The sequence below is a fragment of the Spea bombifrons genome, chromosome 9 (genome assembly GCF_027358695.1).
Source record: "Spea bombifrons isolate aSpeBom1 chromosome 9, aSpeBom1.2.pri, whole genome shotgun sequence".
NCBI lineage: Eukaryota > Metazoa > Chordata > Amphibia > Anura > Pelobatidae > Spea > Spea bombifrons.
In genome coordinates, this window is record NC_071095.1 from 27,543,496 (window position 1) to 27,563,901 (window position 20,406).

The 20,406-nt window shown below is 46.7% G+C and overlaps 2 protein-coding genes across 4 annotated transcripts in view; both read left to right on the plus strand.

Annotated features, from left to right (window-relative positions):
• The first annotated feature begins 85 nt into the window (after positions 1–85).
• TMOD4 (tropomodulin 4) lies at positions 86–15,959 on the plus strand. Of its 3 annotated transcripts, none has more exons than XM_053474645.1 (10): positions 86–220; positions 4,236–4,382; positions 5,072–5,228; positions 8,285–8,407; positions 9,238–9,327; positions 9,685–9,815; positions 14,051–14,158; positions 14,364–14,507; positions 14,868–15,012; positions 15,522–15,959. In XM_053474645.1, exons 2-10 carry the CDS (start codon positions 4,254–4,256, stop codon positions 15,542–15,544), a joined length of 1,050 nt encoding a protein of 349 aa, XP_053330620.1. In that variant the 5' UTR covers positions 86–220; positions 4,236–4,253; the 3' UTR covers positions 15,545–15,959. The 3 variants fall into 3 exon arrangements, with proteins under 3 accessions (XP_053330620.1, XP_053330618.1, XP_053330617.1); XM_053474643.1 differs by lacking the exon at positions 86–220 and adding an exon at positions 1,543–1,569; XM_053474642.1 differs by lacking the exon at positions 86–220 and adding an exon at positions 3,712–3,774.
• Positions 15,960–16,425: 466 nt separating this feature from the next.
• Positions 16,426–20,406, plus strand: part of SCNM1 (sodium channel modifier 1) — a 64,225-nt gene continuing 60,244 nt past the window's right edge. The window contains exons 1-2 of the mRNA XM_053475000.1: positions 16,426–16,545; positions 17,598–17,668. Coding sequence (XP_053330975.1) covers positions 16,495–16,545; positions 17,598–17,668 — 122 coding nt within the window. The 5' untranslated portion in view covers positions 16,426–16,494. The remainder of the gene's footprint in view (positions 16,546–17,597; positions 17,669–20,406) is intronic.

The window sequence follows — 20,406 nt, forward strand, 5'->3', positions numbered from 1 at the left end:
GATTTGGAGGTGCTTGCTGTAATTCTTTTGGGGCGATTAATCACTGTTAAGGATTTGTCCTTCCTGCAGTTCTGGTGGCTGACCGCTAGGTGGCTGCCCCTGCGAGGGTGACGGGTGTAGGAGCCGGAGGCAAATCCAACGCTGGGTTACACCCCCTCCTTGCAGAATCCCTCTGCCCAGTTTAGCCTGACCCTCACACTGCAGGCAGGGAACTCACAAGGTAAGCATACATCTCGCCAACGATTGCTTTTTGAACCCCTAAAGTATAATTATGACGGGCTCTGGGTTTGGCGTTGTCTGCGGATCATAACGCTGATTGCGTTTAACGCTGAATGTTAAATCAATTAGGTTGTGTTTTATTTGTTTTATTTTCTAAAATATCTTCCTGTCTGCCTGTGGCATATACAGGGTTAACCCACGCATTGGCACGTTGGGCTAAGCTTTTGAGTCGTCTTGTTTTGCGCTGATAATAGAAATTTATGGAATCATAAGGTTGCTCGTTGGTAGCAAGAGATCGAGAGAAGAATAGTCCGATGCCAGGAATATTGGGCTCACGGACCGCTCAGTAAACATATTGTGTCTCCGAAATCACGGAAGCCGGCTCAGCGATATATATAGTGCGCCGTATAGTATATCGTATGTACAGCAACAGGGGTCTATAGATAAGCCATGGGCAGGTTAACAGGAGTTTTGAGACTGAATATTATTTGGGTTTGGCTTCCGTTTGCCTGCGTTTAGGGACTTGTTATTGGGTGCAAATCCTGAAACGAGGACCTGGGCATTTAGGAATCCCCCTGGAACAGCAGTTCTAAATCTACCGGTTCATCTCTGTGTTAGTGTTACTGTAATATGTTACGCCGGGAGGCCAGCGGTTACGGTTCAGGATCGCTTGTTTTATTTCACATAAATAAGATTTCCGCCCCCCCCCAATTATTACCTTAGAATTTAATTGCCAGCAACATAGAACGTTGTTTGTTTACTAATGCCTGTCCTTAGCCACGTGGCACTTTATGTGAAACTGTTGGTATTCTCACATAATTACTTGTGACACAAACTGCGGAACACCGATCCACGCAGTAAGATGTCACGATAAATAACCGCTTTCCCTCACTTTCTGTGATCTCCGGCACCTCTTTACACCGTGTCCTGATTCCGGCACCAGTTATGAAACATCTTATAAAGATTTAAAATCATACACCGCCACAACGAGGTCAGATGCATTATGGGAAAGCTTTTGTTGGCTCAAAGATTAGGTAACAAAGGTCCAAATGTATGGAACAGTTACATAATAATTGCTCTTTTCTTAAGTCTTGTGCAGTATTTCCGGTGTAGGTTTCTATGGAATTATATTATATATATATTGGTAACTGTAGATAGTGACCATATCTGCTTAGATCTGAAGGCATTGTCTTTTGGCGGACCCAAAGTTTTGTGTAGACGTGTTGGGTCTCGTATGACTTTCTGATTTGGAAAAGAATTTCAAATGACTTTTAATGAGTTTTCCGCAGGCTTCCCGTGTAACGGTATCCCGGTACAACTCATCCCGGTGAACATAGAATGAAGACTGATGTAGGTATTCGTTTCTGGAGCGAATGGGTGTTTGCAGAGGGCAGCGGTGCGGAGTTAACGGGATAATCTCTAACTCTCTCTTTGGCACGTCCAGGGTTTGATTGTATTTCAAAAGATGACCGTTTCGCCTTCCCATGAGCCGCCGTTCACTCTCCCCTTTTGTGTTTGAACCACTCTGCTTTCAAGTTGGGTCACAGACTAAAGACATGACCGCATACATGACAAAAGCACCGGGTGTTCTTGGAGATGCCCCTTTAAATGTGTGTTGCAAGACAGGTCATAATTACCAACACTAGTCATAGTTGTGGACCAGCATCCCAGCAGAAGTGGTAGAGGGAAATAAAACATGCGTTGGAGAGGCATATGGCTCCTGAATCTGAGGTGAGACCAGCGACTGATTTCTAGGGCTATGGGGATTGATCTGCCAGAATATTGTAGGTTTCCTTGCTTGTTTTATATGAGCCATTCTTTGCTGCCATTACTATTTCTTATTCTCGTGTCCATGTTTACAGTGAAGTCTTCGTGTTGTGGAAAGCGGCAGATGCTGTGTCTGGGGCTTGTGGCGTGGCAGAATGCGTCGGGTTACATAGCCGCTTTTGGTTAAGGTTGGTGAGTGGCCCCCGGAACCTGCACGGTGTCGGAATTCAGCAGGTTGCCATCTTTGTGTCTTGTTCTTACGGAGTGCTGGAATATAAGATGTCGTCGTGCGTGAATTCAGAGATAGCGGAACGCATCAGGTTATTGCTCCATCTAAGTCCGGTATGGTTAATTAATGGGTGCTAATGTGTGTTTGCCAGTACATATCTGAAAGAAGAAACATAAATGTAAAGTAGCGACTCGTGTAATGATTTCTTGAAATGGCTTGAAAAACATTCTTGCAAGAAGCCGGGTGAGTGGCGTTCCCTCTGCAGATTTTGCTGAGCGCATTAAAAGCAGACCTCTGTCCTTCTCTAGCTGCCGGCTTTGATTGACAGCTGCTGCTGCTGCATCAACCCGACACCTTATACCGCCACCCCCCTCCCTGGGCATCCGCTCAACCCCCACCCTCCATCCACAACAAGTTGTGTGTTGTAAATCCATACAGCCAAATGTATACCCAAGAGGGTGACTCTGTGGACAGCACCCAAAATAACTGTTACTAAAGACTCCTTGCCGTTAACTCCTAACGTTAGGATCAGAAGCTGGGGGTCCACCAATATCCCGCGGAGCTTTCCCGGGACTTAACCTGGATTGTCCCATCTCGTTAAACTCTCCGTAGCAGGTTTTATTTTACTCTATGAAGTCATACCGCTCCATGTATAGGAATATGACTTTTATATAGCCATACAGCGCAGTATCTTGGGGTAAATCATTAGACTTTAAGAGGCCTTTTCTGCAGGTACTTTTATACGAAGCAGGGTGAGACCAAGTTTCCATTTTTCATGACTCTTTATATTCCAGTTCATCGGCTGCTGTTCGATCCCTTATCAGACACAAACACGCGACCTGTCGTAAGCTTTCGGAATGATTAGGCAGGACTTCGGCGTAACTGTGTTCTGGAACACACGGAAATATTGGAAGCGTGATGTGTCTGTGACGTTACAGATGCATTGGCCCTTGGCTCTGTCCGCGGACGGTTTAGATACCGATCTCTTAGCTTGTGCTGAGTCAGCATGTTATGTGCCGTGAATTAACCCTTGTCTTCCCGAGTGTGTCTTCGTGCTTTAGATTTGGGCAGGGCAAAAGCTTTAGATCATCGGATGTGACCATGGATGCCAGCGGTAATATCTGTAGTATCAAGACGTGCATAGCAACCAGGCCACCGGGTGATGAATGTGTGGGGGGTTTGTATTGTGAGATACCCCAGAATTTATGGGTATATTCTGCATTTTGAACAGACCGAGAATAAGATGCTTAAAGAGTACAGGTGGTGGAAGTTCTACCAAATTGTAATGCTACGGGTTCTATGTATATACTGTTTGTGACATCACTTCTCTTCTCAGGCCATGTTTTAGTTATAACAGCAGCCCATACCGTTTATCAGGCTATAGAATTATTTTCGGCCTTGAATTATCTGCATATTGGTTGTGTGACACGAGGTGAGGGAGAAGATGCCCCCTGGGCACACAGATGGTTTAAAGACATGGCTGATGAGCTGCGGAAAGATGACGGCACGTTATGGGGAGGAATTGTTACTGTGTTGATGGTCCAGCTGGCAGTGAAAGGGTAAAGGCCGGCTTCTAAATGTGACCCTGGGGGGTGACCGGCTGCCGGTGTCAGTTATAACACCTGTGACGCAGACAGAAGGCCAGTAGATCACAGAGGTGGACGTGGAAGCTTTCATCCGCTCCGTAAGAATTCTGTGCCGTATGATCGGGACAAATATTGGCGCGTGCACGTATGTATTTACATTCTGTTACACGTCAACGGAGCTCCAAGAGATTGCATGTAGGGAAGTGTTAGGACTTTGAAGAGAATGAACTAGTAGGTTGTTGTGGGGAGACCTCGTCCCAAGGAGCTTACAGTCTGGTGGTGATGTTGCCTCTGATGTCTATTACCTGGGAGCGTGTTTTAGGTAAATTAGCGGTCACGTAGAAATCTGTCTCCTTCCTGAACAAACTTTACACTCCCCATGCCTGTCTGTGTCGTTTAATGACGGGAACCACATTGGTCTTCTCCTCCAACAGGAGCTCCAGGCTGCCACCATGACCACCATGTCTTACCAGAAGGAGTTGGAGAAGTACAGGGACATTGACGAAGATGCGATCATGCGGGGAATGTCGGTGGAAGAGTTGGCTCAGCTGGATTTGGAGCTACAAGAGATGGACCCAGAGGTACAGGCCCTCCTATCCCCCACGTGTAAAGCTAAGTCACCCGATTCACATCTATGTAGCACGTCCTGTGGCATTGCCAGACTAAAATGTCAGAATGGCCAAAACTACGTGTGTAAAATATCTGTTCTGCGCTATTTCTGATTACGGGGAAGCATTGCCTGTAGAGAGACATCGCGATAAGGTCCCAAAGCTATTCTCCTGGCTTTGAGCCGTCGCCGATGTATGACTCCTTCAGAAAGCAGAAAGGATATAGCCATGTGAGCTCAGAGAAGATGAAGTCTTTGAATGAAGTTGTTTTTATTGGGCAAGCAGAGAAACATTTAACGTACTTAAGCTTTCAGGATCCCAGAAGTCTCTTCTAATTGCCATCTGAAGAAGAGACCTCTGAGGTCATTAAAGCTTCCATAACAGGAGCTGAGAGATCACCGTGTTGTACAGGGTCTTCCATCTCTTTGTGTCAGTATTCTGAATACTGTGATGTCATCAGATTATGTTTTACACGTTATTTTGTTTCAGCCGTACAGGAGTTTGAATGAGAGAACTTACAGCAGCTGGAGTATTGGTGGCATAAAAAGCCGTGAGATATAAAAAGTGACTGCTGTAGCAGTGGTTATATATGAGCGCTGGGGTGGAAGATCTTCTCTCTGGCCGGTTTTTACCCAGGGCTCTTGTCTCCCTTCTTGTCTCAGAACATCCTCCTTCCAGCTGGGCTTCGGCAGAAAGACCAAACCAAGAAAAGCCCTACCGGGCCCCTAGACAGAGATGCTTTATTACAGCACCTGGAGAAGGAGGCCATTGAGTTCAAGGAGAGAGAGGACCTCGTACCATTCACCGGAGAGAAGAAAGGTGACTCAGCTTCTGTCTGTAGACCTTTTAATACAGAAATCTATTAGTCTATTGGATTAGGGTACAGGGCAGTGATTAGTGTATGGGTCAATATATACCAGCAGTGATTAGTGTATGGGGATGTATAAAGAGGCAGTGATTAGTGTATGGGGCAGTATATAGAGGCAGTGAATAGTGTATGGGGCAGTATATAGAGGCAGTGAATAGTGTATGGGGCAGTATATAGAGACAGTGATTAGTGTATGGGGAAGTATATACAGGCAGTGATTAGTGTATGAGGCAGTATATAGATGCAGTGATTTAGTATATGGGGATGTATATAGAGACAGTGATTAGTGTATGGGGAAGTATATAGAGGCAGTGATTAGTGTATGGGGATGTATATAGTGGCAGTGATTAGTGTATAGGGCAGTATACAGCGGCAGTGATTAGTGTATGAAGCAGTATATAGATGCAGTGATTAGTGTATGGGGATGTATATAGAGGCAGTGAATAGTGTATGGGGCAGTATATAGAGACAGTGATTAGTGTATGGGGCAGTATATAGAGGCAGCGATTAGTGTATGGGGAAGTATATAGAGGCAGTGATTAGTGTATAGGGCAGTATATAGAGGCAGTGATTAGCGTATGGGGAAGTATATAGAGGCAGTGATTAGTGTATGGGGCAGTATACACAGGCAGTGATTAGTGTATGGGGAAGTATATAGAGGCAGTGATTAGTGTATAGGGCAGTATATAGAGGCAGTGATTAGCGTATGGGGAAGTATATAGAGGCAGTGATTAGTGTATAGGGCAGTATATAGAGGCAGTGATTAGCGTATAATTATAGGGCAGTATATAGAGGCAGTGATTAGTGTATGAAGCAGTATATAGATGCAGTGATTAGTGTATGGGGATGTATATAGAGGCAGTGAATAGTGTATGGGGCAGTATATAGAGACAGTGATTAGTGTATGGGGCAGTATATAGAGGCAGCGATTAGTGTATGGGGAAGTATATAGAGGCAGTGATTAGTGTATGGGGAAGTATATAGAGGCAGTGATTAGTGTATAGGGCAGTATATAGAGGCAGTGATTAGCGTATAACTATAGGGCAGTATATAGAGGCAGTGATTAGTGTATGGGACAGTATATAGAGGCAGTGATTAGTGTATGGGGAAGTATATAGAGGCAGTGATTAGTGTATAGGGCAGTAGATAGAGGCAGTGATCAGTGTATAGGGCAGTATATAGAGGCAGTGATTAGTGTATGGGGATGTATATAGTGGCAGTGATTAGTGTATAGGGCAGTATACAGCGGCAGTGATTAGTGTATGAGGCAGTATATAGAGGCAGTGATTAGTGTATGGGGATGTATATAGAGGCAGTGATAAGTGTATGGGGCAGTATATAGAGGCAGTGAATAGTGTATGAGGCAGTATATAGAGGCAATGATTAGTGTATGGGGAAGTATATAAAGGCAGTGATTAGTGTATGGGGAAATATATAGAGGCAGTGATTAGTGTATGGGGCAGTATATAGAGGCAGTGATTAGTGTAGGGGGCAGTATAAAGAGGCAGTGATTAGTGTATGGGGAAGTATATAGAGGCAGTGATTAGTGTATAGGGCAGTATATAGAGGCAGTGATTAGTGTATGGGTCAGTATATATAGAGGCAGTGATTAGTGTATGGGGCAGTATACACAGGCAGTGATTAGTGTATGGGGCAATATATAGAGGCAGTGATTAGTATATAGAGGCAGTGATTAGTGTGTGGGGCAGTATATAGAGATAGTGTTTAGTGTATGTGGCAGTATACACAGGCAGTGATTAGTGTATGAGGCAGTATACACAGGCAGTGATTAGTGTGTGGGGCAGTATATAGAGGCAGGGATTCGTGTATGGGGCAGTATATAGAGGCAGTGATTAGTGTATAGGGCAGTATATAGAGGCAGTGATTAGTGTATGGGGAAGTATATAGAGGCAGTGATTAGTGTATGGGGCAGTATATATAGGCAGTGATTAGTGTATGGGGCAGTATATAGAGGCAGTGATTAGCGTATGGGGAAGTATATAGAGGCAGTGATTAGTGTATAGGGCAGTATATAGAGGCAGTGATTAGTGTATGGGGCAGTATATAGAGGCAGTGATTAGTGTATGGGGCAGTATACACGGGCAGTGATTATTGTATGGGGCAGTATATAGAGGCAGTGATTAGTGTATGGGGCAGTATATAGAGGCATTGATTAGTGTGTGGGGCAGTATATAGAGGCAGTGATTAGTGTATGGGGCAGTATACACAGGCAGTGATTAGTGTGTGGGGCAGTATACACAGCCAGTGATTAGTGTGTGGGGCAGTATACACAGGCAGTGATTAGTGTGTGGGGCAGTATATAGAGGCAGTGTTTAGTGTATGGGGCAGTATACACAGGCAGTGATTAGTGTATGGGGCAGTATATAGAGGCAGTGATTAGTGTATGGGGAAGTATATAGAGGCAGTGATTAGTGTATGGGGAAGTATACACAGGCAGTGATTAGTGTATGGGGCAGTATATAGAGGCAGTGATTAGTGTATGGGGCAGTATATAGAGGCAGTGATTAGCGTATGGGGAAGTATATAGAGGCAGTGATTAGTGTATGGGGCAGTATATAGAGGCAGTGATTAGTGTATGGGGCAGTATACACAGGCAGTGATTAGTGTATGGGGCAGTATATAGAGGCAGTGATTAGTGTATGGGGCAGTATACACAGGCAGTGATTAGTGTGTGGGGCAGTATATACAGGCAGTGATTAGTGTGTGGGGCAGTATATACAGGCAGTGATTAGTGTGTGGGGCAGTATACACAGGCAGTGATTAGTGTATGGGGCAGTATATAGAGGCAGTGATTAGTGTATGGGACAGTATATAGAGGCAGTGATTAGTGTATGGGGAAGTAAATAGAGGCAGTGATTAGTGTATGGGGAAATATATATAGAGGCAGTGTTTAGTGTATGGGGCAGTATATAGAGGCAGTGATTAGTACACAGGGGGGCACGGGTCTTAGTATTGTGATAGTAACATAATTTTATTCTCTGTACAGGGAAGCCATTTATCCCAAAGCAGGGAAAGCGAGAGATCCCAAAAGAGGAGCAGATCACGCTGGAGCCGGAGCTGGAGGAGGCGCTTGCCAACGCCACTGACGCAGAGATGTGCGACATTGCAGGTACCACTTGATAACTTGTGGGGCTCTGGACCCCTGTGTGTCCTGAGGCTTCCTCGGCTCTGTCCGTGCTCTGATCCAGGTGCGATGTCTGTCACCGTCTCCTGGTGGTAGACGTCTCACCTGGATTAGAGGACGGATAAACTGTTATCAGACAGAAGCGCCATGTTTCCCGGGGCTGTACAAGTGTAGCACCTCTTCTGGTGCCTAAATTTCCCGGGCCATGCCAGGCATCTCCCTAAGAGAATACCACAGATGCATACTGCAGGCATAGAACATGTGTATACACGCTTACCCTGCATGTATGTTCTGCTATAATCAATAGAGTGTTAAACTGTCTGGATCTAGTGCTTTCTTTTGAAGTTATTTTTATAATAACTTGTGGCAGTTAGATAATGCTCCAGATTTCCTGTGGCCCTTTCTCTGCCCCTTTTGGTGCTGGAGGGCCGTGTCTGTCTGTCCGTGGCCCCCGTGGTGTTTCCTGCCCCTCTGTCTGATTCTCCGCACTCAGCAGAAGTTGGCGGAGCAGCTGCCTCCTGCTCAGTTACTATATTCAGTAACAGCGAGACGCAGAGAGGCAGAGAGTATCCGCTTACCCCGAGTGCAAACCCAGGACGGACACGTTAAAGCTGCTGTTCCACTAGACAAAACGTTAACTGCAGATCATTCCTTTATTAAAAGCCAACCATAGTTAACCCTTCCCTGTCTGTATCACAGACATAATGTGGGCTATTGCACGGTGCGAATGTGTAATATGCTTTATCTGCTTGTTTCTCGGAGTGCCCGGTGCTGTACAGCTGACTTCTCTGAATATATTGATTGCTCTCTTCCAGCCATTCTGGGAATGTACACTCTGATGAGTAACAAGCAGTACTATGACGCCATAACGACTGGGATCATTACAAACAAGGAGGGCATCAACAGTAAGTGAGTGTGTGCTCATTAGTATTATCTTAACCGAGAGTGCGCCAGATGGGGGCAGCCACCCACCATCCCAAGTGTCCGTGCTACGGGGGAAGGAACGATGGTCAGTCGTATGCAGCTGAAGGACGTAACATGGAATAAAGTGTGTTCTGAAATCTCCTTCCCCCAGTCTGCATGTATATAACACTTTCTCATAAGATTTGGTATTCGGTACAGTACTAACTGGATTGTAGGTGTCTGTAGATAAACCGCAGACACAGACCCCAGACACAGATGAAAGGTGCCATGTATTAAATGAGCAAATAACACACATATACGCACATCTCACTGCTGCATGTATATATAATTTTCTCCAGGTGTGGTTAAGCCGGATACGTACAAACCGGTCCCCGATGAACCTCCAAACCCCACGAACGTGGAGGAAACCCTGCAAAAAATCAAAAGCAATGCTGCAGATCTGGAAGAAGTTAATCTCAATAATATCAAGGTGATTAAGAAAGGAATGAATCCATAATCTTCTGTACCGCACATGTTATATATCACATGTTGTCGTGTTATACAAAATACCTTATTGGCTCGGATATAGGCCGCCCCCGTATATAGGCTGCAGCCTAAAAGTTTGGTGTTTTTTTAAAGAAAATTTTTTTTTCTTTAAAAAAGCACCAAAAAACATGCTGCCACTGTGTCCTCTCCCCCCCCCGAGATATGCTGCCACTCTGTCCCCCCCCCCGAGATATGCTGCCACTCTGTCCTCTCCCCCCCCAAGATATGCTGCCACTCTGCCCCCCCGAGATATGCTGCCACTCTGTCCCCCCCCCCGAGGTATGCCGCCACTCTGTCCCCCCCCCCCGAGGTATGGCGCCACTCTGTCCTCCCCCCCCCCGACTTACCAGAGCAGACTCCCGGTTGTCTTACGGGGCTGGAGGGGGACATCTATGCACATCGTGTATACAACTCCCCGTGCCGGCACTCAGCGGAAGTGCCGGCACCGGAAGTTGTATACGCGTATTGCGTAGATGTCTTCCGCCGGCCCTGCAAGACACCCGGGAGTCTGCGCTGGTAAGTCGGGGGGGTTAAAATGCATCGTGCGGACGTTCACTGGCAACGGCGCATCGCCGCTGCCGGTGAACGTCCATGCGATGCGCTTAGACAACCTCCGGTGCCGGTACTCCCCCCGTGGAAAGTGCCGGCAGGGGAGGCTGTCTGAGCGTATCAGACAGTAGGATGCAGGTCCCCTGCACCGCTGCGGGGGATCTGTATCCTAACCCCGCTATATATATATCACACCTCAGTGTATCATACAGTATATATATATATATATATATATATATATATATATATATATACTGTATATATCACCTAACAATGTTATACAGTAAATATCACACCTTCTCATATTATAAGGTGTGTATTTAACATCTACAGATTATACACTGTGTATACCACACCTTCTTGTATTAAACTGTGTGTGTATCACAGCTTCTCATATTATACTGCGTGTATCTCACATCTATGTGTTAGAGTGTATATCTCCCATCCTGTACATATTTTGCACCCCTTCCTCTTTCTTCTCACCTTGTTGTACATATGTATGTGCATACTCCACCTCGTCATGTAATAATATGCGCATATTGTATATTACAACCGTATCTCATGTTATACAGTGTAAATGACATCTCCATATCTCATGTTATGCAGTCAGTGAAAAATGCAGTGTTTTTAATCACATGTACATATATTATACAGAGCACAGCACCCATCCTGGTATATCACGCCTATATACTGTGTCCAGGTTGTACAGTGTATGTACATATCAACTATTCCCATGTTATATAGTATATACAGTGTGTATGTGTGTATGTCGCCCCTGCTCATGGTATATAGTAACATAGTAACATAGTTCATAAGGTTGAAAAAAGACCAAATTTCATCAAGTTCAACCTATATACATATTGTGTCCCTACTGTGTTGATCCAGAGGAAGGCAAAAAACCCTTATGAAGCAGATGCCAATTGCCCCATACCAGGGGGAAAATTCCTTACCGACTCCAAATATGGTAATCAGAATAAATCCCTTGATCAACGTTCTGTACCTATGAATGTAATATCCATAACTTGTAATCTTATTGCTTTCAAGAAACACGTCCTGCCTCCTTTTAAACTCTTTTATTGAGTTTACCATTACCACTTCCTCTGGCAGAGAGTTCCATAGTCTCACCGCTCTTACTGTAAAGAACCCCCGTCTGTGCTGGTGTAGAAACCTTCTTTCCTCCAGCCGTAGAGGATGTCCCCTTGTTATAGATACAGTCCTGGGTATAAATAGGTCCTGGGAGTGATCTCTGTACTGCCCCCTTATATATTTATACATAGTTAAGTCCCCCCTAAGCTGTCTTTTTTCCAAACTAAAAAACCCTAATTCTGATAATCTTTCTGGGTATTGTAGTCCTCCCATTCCCCTTATTACTCTGGTTGCCTGTCTTTGAACCCTCTCCAGCTCCACTATATCTTTCTTGTACACTGGTGCCCAGTACTGTACACAGTATTCCATGTGTGGTCTGACTAGTGCCTTGTACAATGGTAGAATTATTTCCTTGTCGTGGGCATCTATGCCCCTTTTGATGCACCCCATGATTTTATTTGCCTTAGCAGCAGCTGCCTGACACTGGTCGCTAAAGGTAAATTTATTGTTAACCAAGACTCCTAAGTCCTTTTCCATGTCAGTCGTCCCCAGTGTTTTCCCATTTAATACATAGTCCCAGCCTGGATTTTTCTTCCCCATGTGCATAACCTTACATTTATCTGTGTTGAACCTCATCTGCCACATCCCAGCCCACGCCTCCAACCTATGCAGATCCATTTGTAATCGTGCACTGTCCTCTATTGTGTTAACCACGTTACAGAGCTTAGTATCGTCTGCAAAGATTGATACTTTACTATACAATCCCTCTACAACAGGGGTGTCCAAGTTTTTTCTGCAGTGGGCCACTTCATCAGAATTGTATACGTGCGCGGGCCGCACTCATTTTTCACTGTGACAAAAAATTTGGCCTTTAATAAAATATGCAGATTAAAATAAAGTAAATGACACAAAACCTTTACTCTTCCTCTCACTGATTTCTGGGCCTAGAAAGTTTTGCGACTACAAATTCAGGATTCCCTAGATTTATTCTAGGGATGAACTAAAATGAAAATTCTGGACCAAAACATTCAGGGTTCACTTAGCCAAAACCGAAAATGACCCCCACCTTTAAAAATAATAATAAAAACTCACATTTTTAATAAAAGTAGGTAACACACAATTGGACAAAATTAGCAATATGACTTGGCAACCAGTAAATGCTGGCAACCTAGGCAACCAGTAAATGCTGGTACCTAGGCATGATGGGACTGTGCTCGCTGTGATTGCTGTTAGCAATCACACTCCTATCATGCCAAGTCAGCCAGTACATGCTGGTACAGGGTGGCTGTAAGTGATGTGCAGACCCCATACTGCTGGCAGCATCACTACACAAGGGGGGCAGCTAGCTAGGTTTCAGCATGTACTGGCTGACTTGGCATGATAGGAGTGTGATTGCTAACAGTAGTCACAGTCCCATCATGCCTAGGTTCCAGCACTTACACATCCATCCAGTAAATACTGGAACCTAGGCATTATGGGACTGTGATTGCTGTTAGCAATCACACTCCTATCATGCCAAGTCAGCCAGTACATGCTGGTACAGGGTGGCTGTAAGTGCAGACCCCATACTGCTGGCAGCATCAATACACAAGGGGGGCAGCTGGCCAGGTTTCAGCATGTACTGGCTGACTTGGCATGATAGGAGTGTGATTGCTAACAGCAATCACAGTCCCATCATGCCTAGGTTCCAGCACTTACACATCCATGTTATCACACACACACTCATTTATTCATATAATCATTCATTCACAGATTCATTCCCTCAATCACACACACTCATTGAAACACCCTCCCCACCTCCTTACCTGCAAGGCAGCTCCTCGATGCCGCTTACAGACTTCAGCAGGGGGCGCGGCCTCCCTCTGCCTTCTCTGCTAAAGCACAGAGGAAGTAGGATGTCACGTGAACTCCGCTTCCTCTGTGTGCAGTCCAGAAGACCCTCCCACAAGTAAGTAGCAGGGCTTGAGGTGCGGCTCGCGTAAGATCGGTTGCCCTGGCTGCCGATCTTACGCGGGCCGCACCTCGAGGTCTCGCGGGCCGTATTTGGCCCGCGGGCCGCATGTTGGACGCCCCTGCTCTACAAGGTCATTAATAAATCTATTAAAAAGAATAGGACCCAAAACTGACCCCTGTGGTACCCCACTAGTAACAGTCACCCACTCAGAGTATGTACCATTAATAACCACCCTCTGTTTACTATCACTGAGCCAGTTACTTACCCACATACACACATTCTCCCCCAGCCCAAGCATTCTCATTTTATGTACCAGCCTTTTATGTGGCACTGTATCAAACGCTTTGGAAAAATCAAGATATACGACATCCAGCGATTCACCCCGATCCAGTCTTGAGCTCACCTCCTCATAAAAGCTGATCAGGTTAGTTTGACAGGACCGATCCCTTGTAAACCCATGCTGAAATGGAGTCATACATTTATTTTCATATATTGGATGTCACGCCTCCTTGTTTCGTTGTGCTTGGTACGCGGTGTGTATAGCACACCATCTGATATAATGCAGCATTTTGTCTATCGTTTTCTTGCAGGTCATTCCTATCCCTACATTAAAGGAGATTTGTGAAGCCATGAAAACAAACACTCGTGTGAAGAAGCTGAGTTTAGTGGCTACTCGGAGCAATGACCCCGTGGCCCATGTAAGTTCCTTCCGCTTTCGACCTTTTGGTCATCGCGGGGATGGTGTCATCTATAGATACCCGGGACAGACATACAGAGCAGGAATTACATACAGTACGCTTGTTATTTGTGGTGTTTGGGGAGTTTATTCCGTAGGAAGAGGAGGATGCGCCCTCTGTAGAGATCGCGGTTATCGTTACGCGGGCTGTCACTTTGTGTCCGCAGGTGGTGGCTGAAATGCTGAAGGAGAATAAAACTTTGCAGAGTCTGAACATCGAGTCCAACTTTATCTCCAGCGCTGGGATGTTGTCTGTAATCCAGGCCATGAGAAGTAACAGCACGCTGTCTGAGCTCCGGGTGGACAACCAGGTGAGGCAAACGAGTTCAGCGCCTGGCACCTCTGGACAGCAACCAGTGGTCTGATCTCTCTATGGGTTTTACAATGAGTGCGTATGAGGCTTACATGTGATGAAAGTATTTCTTCGCTGAGAGGTTCTGCCTTCCAGCAGAAGTGGTCGAGGAGAATCTGCATACCTGCATGGAGTTTTTAGCTGTGTGTGTCTCAATTCTGGATGTCAGTTCCTAGCAGCTGCTGTTGTGGTCCTCAAACTGTAGCGATCTCTCTCTATGAGCCAAGCGCCTCTCCTATCCCACGTTTATCTTCACGGTAGAGTGTTCTGATTTATTTAAAGGCGTAGGAGAGACAATGTTACTTTTCTGCTCCTTCAGCACCAGAACCTGGGAGATACGGTAGAGATGGAGATGGCCTCCATGCTGGAGAATTGTCCTTCCATCATACGCTTCGGGTATCACTTCATGCGGCAGGGCCCGAGGGCCCGTGCATCCACAGCCATCACCAGGAATCTGGAATTGCGTAAGTGTCTCTGTATGAATAAGAAGACGTTCGAGCCGGAGGCTGTCTACGCAGAATTATTAAAGCTGATTTTGTCCTGAGCATTAACTTCAACAAAGCATATCAATGCTGCTAATTACAGCCAAACTCCTCCATTAATGAACTATCCCAACGAGGTGACCTGCGAAAGACCGGCCCTGGCAAATGCCTTGGTCACAAAGGACTGGGCTGGCCCTGTATAATGTATAGTTACACTTTTGAAGGACTCTTTATCTCGGGTTTGGCCCTTGATAACGCACAGTGTAACCTGTGACACGACATATATTCCACCGTATTTCTTTACCAAGCTGTGGCCCTCAGGCTCCTTAGATATTAACCCCTTAATAATATGTCACAAAGATCGCTAATGGTAGCAGCGAGGAGGTTAGGGGGCCTGGTTGACCCTGACTTTCTGCTGTGTCTATGCGATGATAGATGCTGAATACTCTTTGCCAGTTTGATCTGTTTTACTTTTGTGTTTTTTTTTTCAGATCGCAAACAGAAGAAAGTGTGAAGAGTCCTCCATGCAGCGAATCGGAAGCCCCGGACCTCTCGAGGCCTCCACCAGGCCTGTTTTTTAGCGTTTGCATCATCCTGTCCTGTTTTGTAACTCTCTGCCTTCTGCCGTACGTGACGCCATGTTCCCCCCCATACTTTGGGGACACGTCCCTATTTCTCTTGTGTCTCTTGTCTGCCTCTTTCCCCAGGAATATTCTAGAAGTGAAGTTATCACTGCCGTGGCTTAATGCCCCTCTCTTTTCTTTTGGAGAGAGTGAAGTCCGACCCATCGTGTCGTCCCGTCTCGCTTTTCGTAACATGAGGACATCTTTCTAATTGACTATACAGGGAAGGAGGAGGGGTAACCGTGGGGTGGAATAAAAGAGCTGATGTTCTTAAATGATGTAAATAAAGTGACTTTGACCTGTTCAGTCTGTTGGTGTAATATTGAGGTTTTTAAACTCTGTCGTTGCCTGGACGGCCTTCAGTGACAATTAGAGTACATGGACCCAGATCTCAGAGCTTCTGACGTGACTAAAAAAGATAAAATACGTGTATTTCCATAAACAATTTCATCCCTGCCATGCTACAAAATGAATTAAAGGTGAAAACCAGAAAAACGAAGTTACTCTGATTACATGGTGAAGGGGGGGGGGGTGGGGCTCGGGCTAGTACCATGTTGTCACTTGTCCAGCGCTCCGACTCTGAGCCAGTCACCCAGCTCCGATCTGCGCCAAGCCTGTGTCGACAGCTGCAGGCCAGGGGCGGCATGGAGACGTGTAGTTCTACTGCTGGGATTTTGCAGCGCCGAACTAGCCTGGAAAACTACATTTCCCGACATGCTCCGGGTCACGCCCCTATGCTGAGAGTATTTAAGGGTGTCAACGGAGAGCGTCCGATAGACTACGCCTCCCACGAGCCCCTGTGGTCGGTTATGGAAGTGGGATTGAATGTGGGTGAACGAGGATGGCATTCAAACGGGATGGAGATGACAAGAGCCAGCTTAATGTGCTGAAGGTGAGGGCGCAAACACTACCTTGGGGCAAGCGAGGGTGCTGGAGGCCAGGCACCGGTACAAGCCGGGTTTGCTAATTTTACACAGGTGGCGTTAAATCGGGACCCTGTCATGATGTCGTTTGTATGAAGCTATATGATAAAATGAAGCGCTACGGACAATGCGGGCGCCATCTAAATGTAATGGTTGTGAACAATGGCGGCTATAACCATTCTAAAGCAGGGTATATGACACAATGCAGCGGCCTGGGGGGTCATTATCTGTATACAGAATGGGGAGCGCAACCTAAAAAGCGCAAGAGCCGCAAACATCCAGGTTCCGGGTTTTGCTGCAGTACTCATAACGACCGATATGTTAAGGAGAGAATGCTCGGCGAATACCATATAGAAATATGGATTGATTCCGTCGCGTTATATGGCTGTGTATCGCTCTGCCCCCCCGCAACGTCAAAGCACCCCAAACGTTCACGCCGCCCCCTGATTCAGCTGCTTGTTAAGCAAACTGATAATTAGATAAGACTCGCCAAACATGCTTTGCTTACCTGCTCCAATTTTCCAAAGGAAAATAAACTAATGACAAATACTCCAAAGTATCGCATTTATAGCTTTGCGTCTGTGCTGGCAGATCCGTAGATTTAAAGTAAAAAAGAATAAAAGAAATTCTAAATAAATTTTTTTATTAGATGGGTCTCTTTTTTAAAAACCTGTCATACCATGAAATATGTGGTGTTTTCAAACCCAGGAGTGATTCTTAAATATACCTATTTCTATGCATATATGTTTATGCCAAAAACAAAGCGTTCTTACTGTTTTTTCTGCGCCTAATATTAGCATAATTCATAGTCGCCCATCGGTAGTCCTGGCAGTGGAATATATACCAGTGGTGCTGCGGTCTAATGAACACGGGCCGGTTGTAATTCGCCTTAATCTACGCTTTGGACGCGCCGAATGTCATTATGATGTTATAGTTTTAAAAGGGATTCTTCCGTGGGTAGCTATGGCGATGAGACCATTTAATAAAATGCATTTTTCTAATTCCTATCTTACTTACGCAGAAAAGGAGGGTCTCGGATCTCCTGGCTAGTTTTATACCGGAAGACGAGGCTTTGCTGCTAACGAACGGAAGGTACGTGGTCTCCGTAGAGCATCATAGAATGCTTTACCAGTGCATCATGGAGTCTTCTACAAACGCGCAGTGCAGGATGTACTGCCATGTGGGAGCGTTAGGGGCCGGTAGAGGGTTAATATTCTTTAGCATGTCAGTCTGTTTTCTTTTTACAAGTCTGGGGCCGGTGAGACTTTTTGGATGTTGGGTTTGGGCGCCGTATAGCAGCAGGTAGAAACTACGTTACGTTTTTCCTACCGAGCGAGATCGGCAACGATCGCCTCCTAAACTTAAACGGTGTCGCTGGAGTGCCTCGATCAGGAGGCATCCAGCGACACCAAACACTTACCTTTGGGTGGGCTGTGACCGCTCCGGAGAGCGGCCGCAGCTGCCGGTGTTCTTCCCCATCAGCAAGATGGCGTCGGCCCGGGAAAAAAAAACAATAAAGATGAAAGAGTTCGCTAGACGGTCTCCAGACCCTCTAGAGAACTCTGGCTCCACTTGCAGGTTGAATTCAGGTACTGCATTCAACCAAGCAAGTCAATGGAACCCAGCTTTCTAATCACTATGTGATTAGTAAAATATTCAAAACAAAATTAAAAAACAATTGAAAAAAAATGAAAAATGTGCTAACATTTAAAAATAATTATGCAGTAATGTCACTAAATAAAAAATAAATAAAAAAATTACTATTACAAAGTTTGACAAAGTGTATTTCTATAATTTGTGCATGGAAAGGGTTAAAATAACAGCATTTGGAATACCCTGGGGTGTCTAGTTTTCCAAAATATATGGTTTGAGGGGGTTAAATTGAGTTAACCGGCTTCAAAGATGTTCCAAAGAGGAGATGGAGGCAGACTGACCAGATTTGTTAAAAAAGATTTGGAAATCATAAAACGCTGCTTGTACTTATTGCCCTATAACTGACAAAAAAACATAAAAACATTGGGTATTTATAAACTCAGGTCAAGTAGTAGAATCTATTTAGCTAGTTTTTTTACTTGCTTTTTTAGGTGAGTAAAAGATTTTTCAAATAAAAGTCATAAAATGTGTTTTTTATTTTTCACCATGTTTTTTTTTATAGTAAATAAGATGATACGATCAAAATAATGGTATCTGAAGAAAGCCCATTTTGTCCTGAACAAAACAATATATAACTTATGTGGGTACACTAAATGGGTGAGGAGAAAATTACAGCTGAACACAAGCACCACAAAAGTGTCAAAACAGCCTCGGTCCCACAGGGTACAAAACGAAAAATGAGCCCGGTCCTTAAGGGGTTAAGCCTGTTTGGGTATTTTTCTTATTTTCCTTGCATGGAGTTAGTTTGTGGGCGTGTGTGTGTCTGTGTGTCTGGCGTTGGAGTGTCTGTGTGTCTGGCGTTGGAGTCTCTGTGTGTGTCTGGCGTTGGAGTCTCTGTGTGTGTGTGGCGTCAGGAGTCTGTGGGATGTCTTCTCGCGCGCTCTGGTGCTGTGTGATTTGCTGCTCTCATTATATATATCTCTATCATAGCTGTGATGTCAGGCACGTGGAAAAGGTTTTGAGAGGTCACGTGACGTGAGGATGTTGGGTGAGGATGTGTAGAGTGAGTGACGGTTGGAAGGACGCCGGTGGAGCAGAAACTGGTGATTTCTTAACGGTTACTATGTTACCGCTACAAATCTTCTAAACTGTTAATAGAGTTACAAAGGATTTCCAGAATCATGTCTGCAACCTTATAACAGTCTGGCTCCAGAGTCTGTGTACGTAAGTGTGTGTTTAACGGCGGAGTCTGTGGGTGTGTCTAGTGACGGAGTCTGTGCACATGGGCTGTGCCTGGCGCATGGGCCGGGGGCACATGCCTGGCGCATGGGCCGTGCCTGGCGCGTGTCCGGCGCATGGGCCGTAACTGGCGCATGGGCCGGGGGCGCGTGTCCGGCGCATGGGCCGTGACTGGCGCATGGGCCGGGGGCGTGTGTCCGGCGCATGGGCCGTGACTGGCGCATGGGCCGGGGGCGCGTGTCCGGCGCATGGGCCGTGACTGGCGCATGGGCCGGGGGCGCGTGTCCGGCGCATGGGCCGTGATTGGCGCATGGGCCGGGGGCGCGTGTCCGGCGCATGGGCCGTGACTGGCGCATGGGCCGGGGGCGTGTGTCCGGCGCATGGGCCGTGACTGGCGCATGGGCCGGGGGCGCGTGTCCGGCGCATGAGCCGTGACTGGCGCATGGGCTGGGGGCGCGTGCCTGGCGCATGGGTCGTGCCTGGCGCATGGGCTGGGGGTGCGTGCCTGGCGCATGGGCTGTGTCTGGTGCATGGGCTGGGGGCGCGTGACTGGCGCATGGGCCGTGACTGGCGCATGGGCCGGGGGCGCGTGTCTGGCGCATGGGCTGTGTCTGGCGCATGGGTCGGGGGCGCGTGTCTGGCGCATGGGTCGGGGGCACGTGTCTGGCGCATGGGTCGGGGGCACGTGTCTGGCGCATGGGCCAGGGGCGCGTGTCTGGTGCATGGGCTGTGTCTGGCGCATGGGCTGGGGGCGCGTGTCTGGCGCATGGGCCGGGCCTGGCGCATGGGCCGGGGGCACGTGTCTGGTGCATGGGCCGTGACTGGCGCATGGGCCGGGGGCGCGTGTCCGGCGCATGGGCTGTGCCTGGCGCATGGGCTGGGGGCGCGTGTCTGGCGCATGGGCTGTGCCTGGCGCATGGGCCGGGGGCGCGTGTCTGGCACATGGGTGTGTCTGGCGCATGGGCCGGGGGCGCGTGTCTGGCACATGGGCTGTGTCT

Bases quoted from the DNA above. Each gene is read 5' to 3' on its own strand.
- TMOD4 (XM_053474642.1), top strand. From the start codon at position 3,727: ATGGGGAGGAATTGTTACTGTGTTGATGGTCCAGCTGGCAGTGAAAGG. The intron at 3,775-4,235 runs GTAAAGGCCGGC...CTCCTCCAACAG, and splicing joins GTCCAGCTGGCAGTGAAAGG to GAGCTCCAGGCTGCCACCAT. The intron at 9,328-9,684 runs GTAAGTGAGTGT...AATTTTCTCCAG, and splicing joins AAACAAGGAGGGCATCAACA to GTGTGGTTAAGCCGGATACG.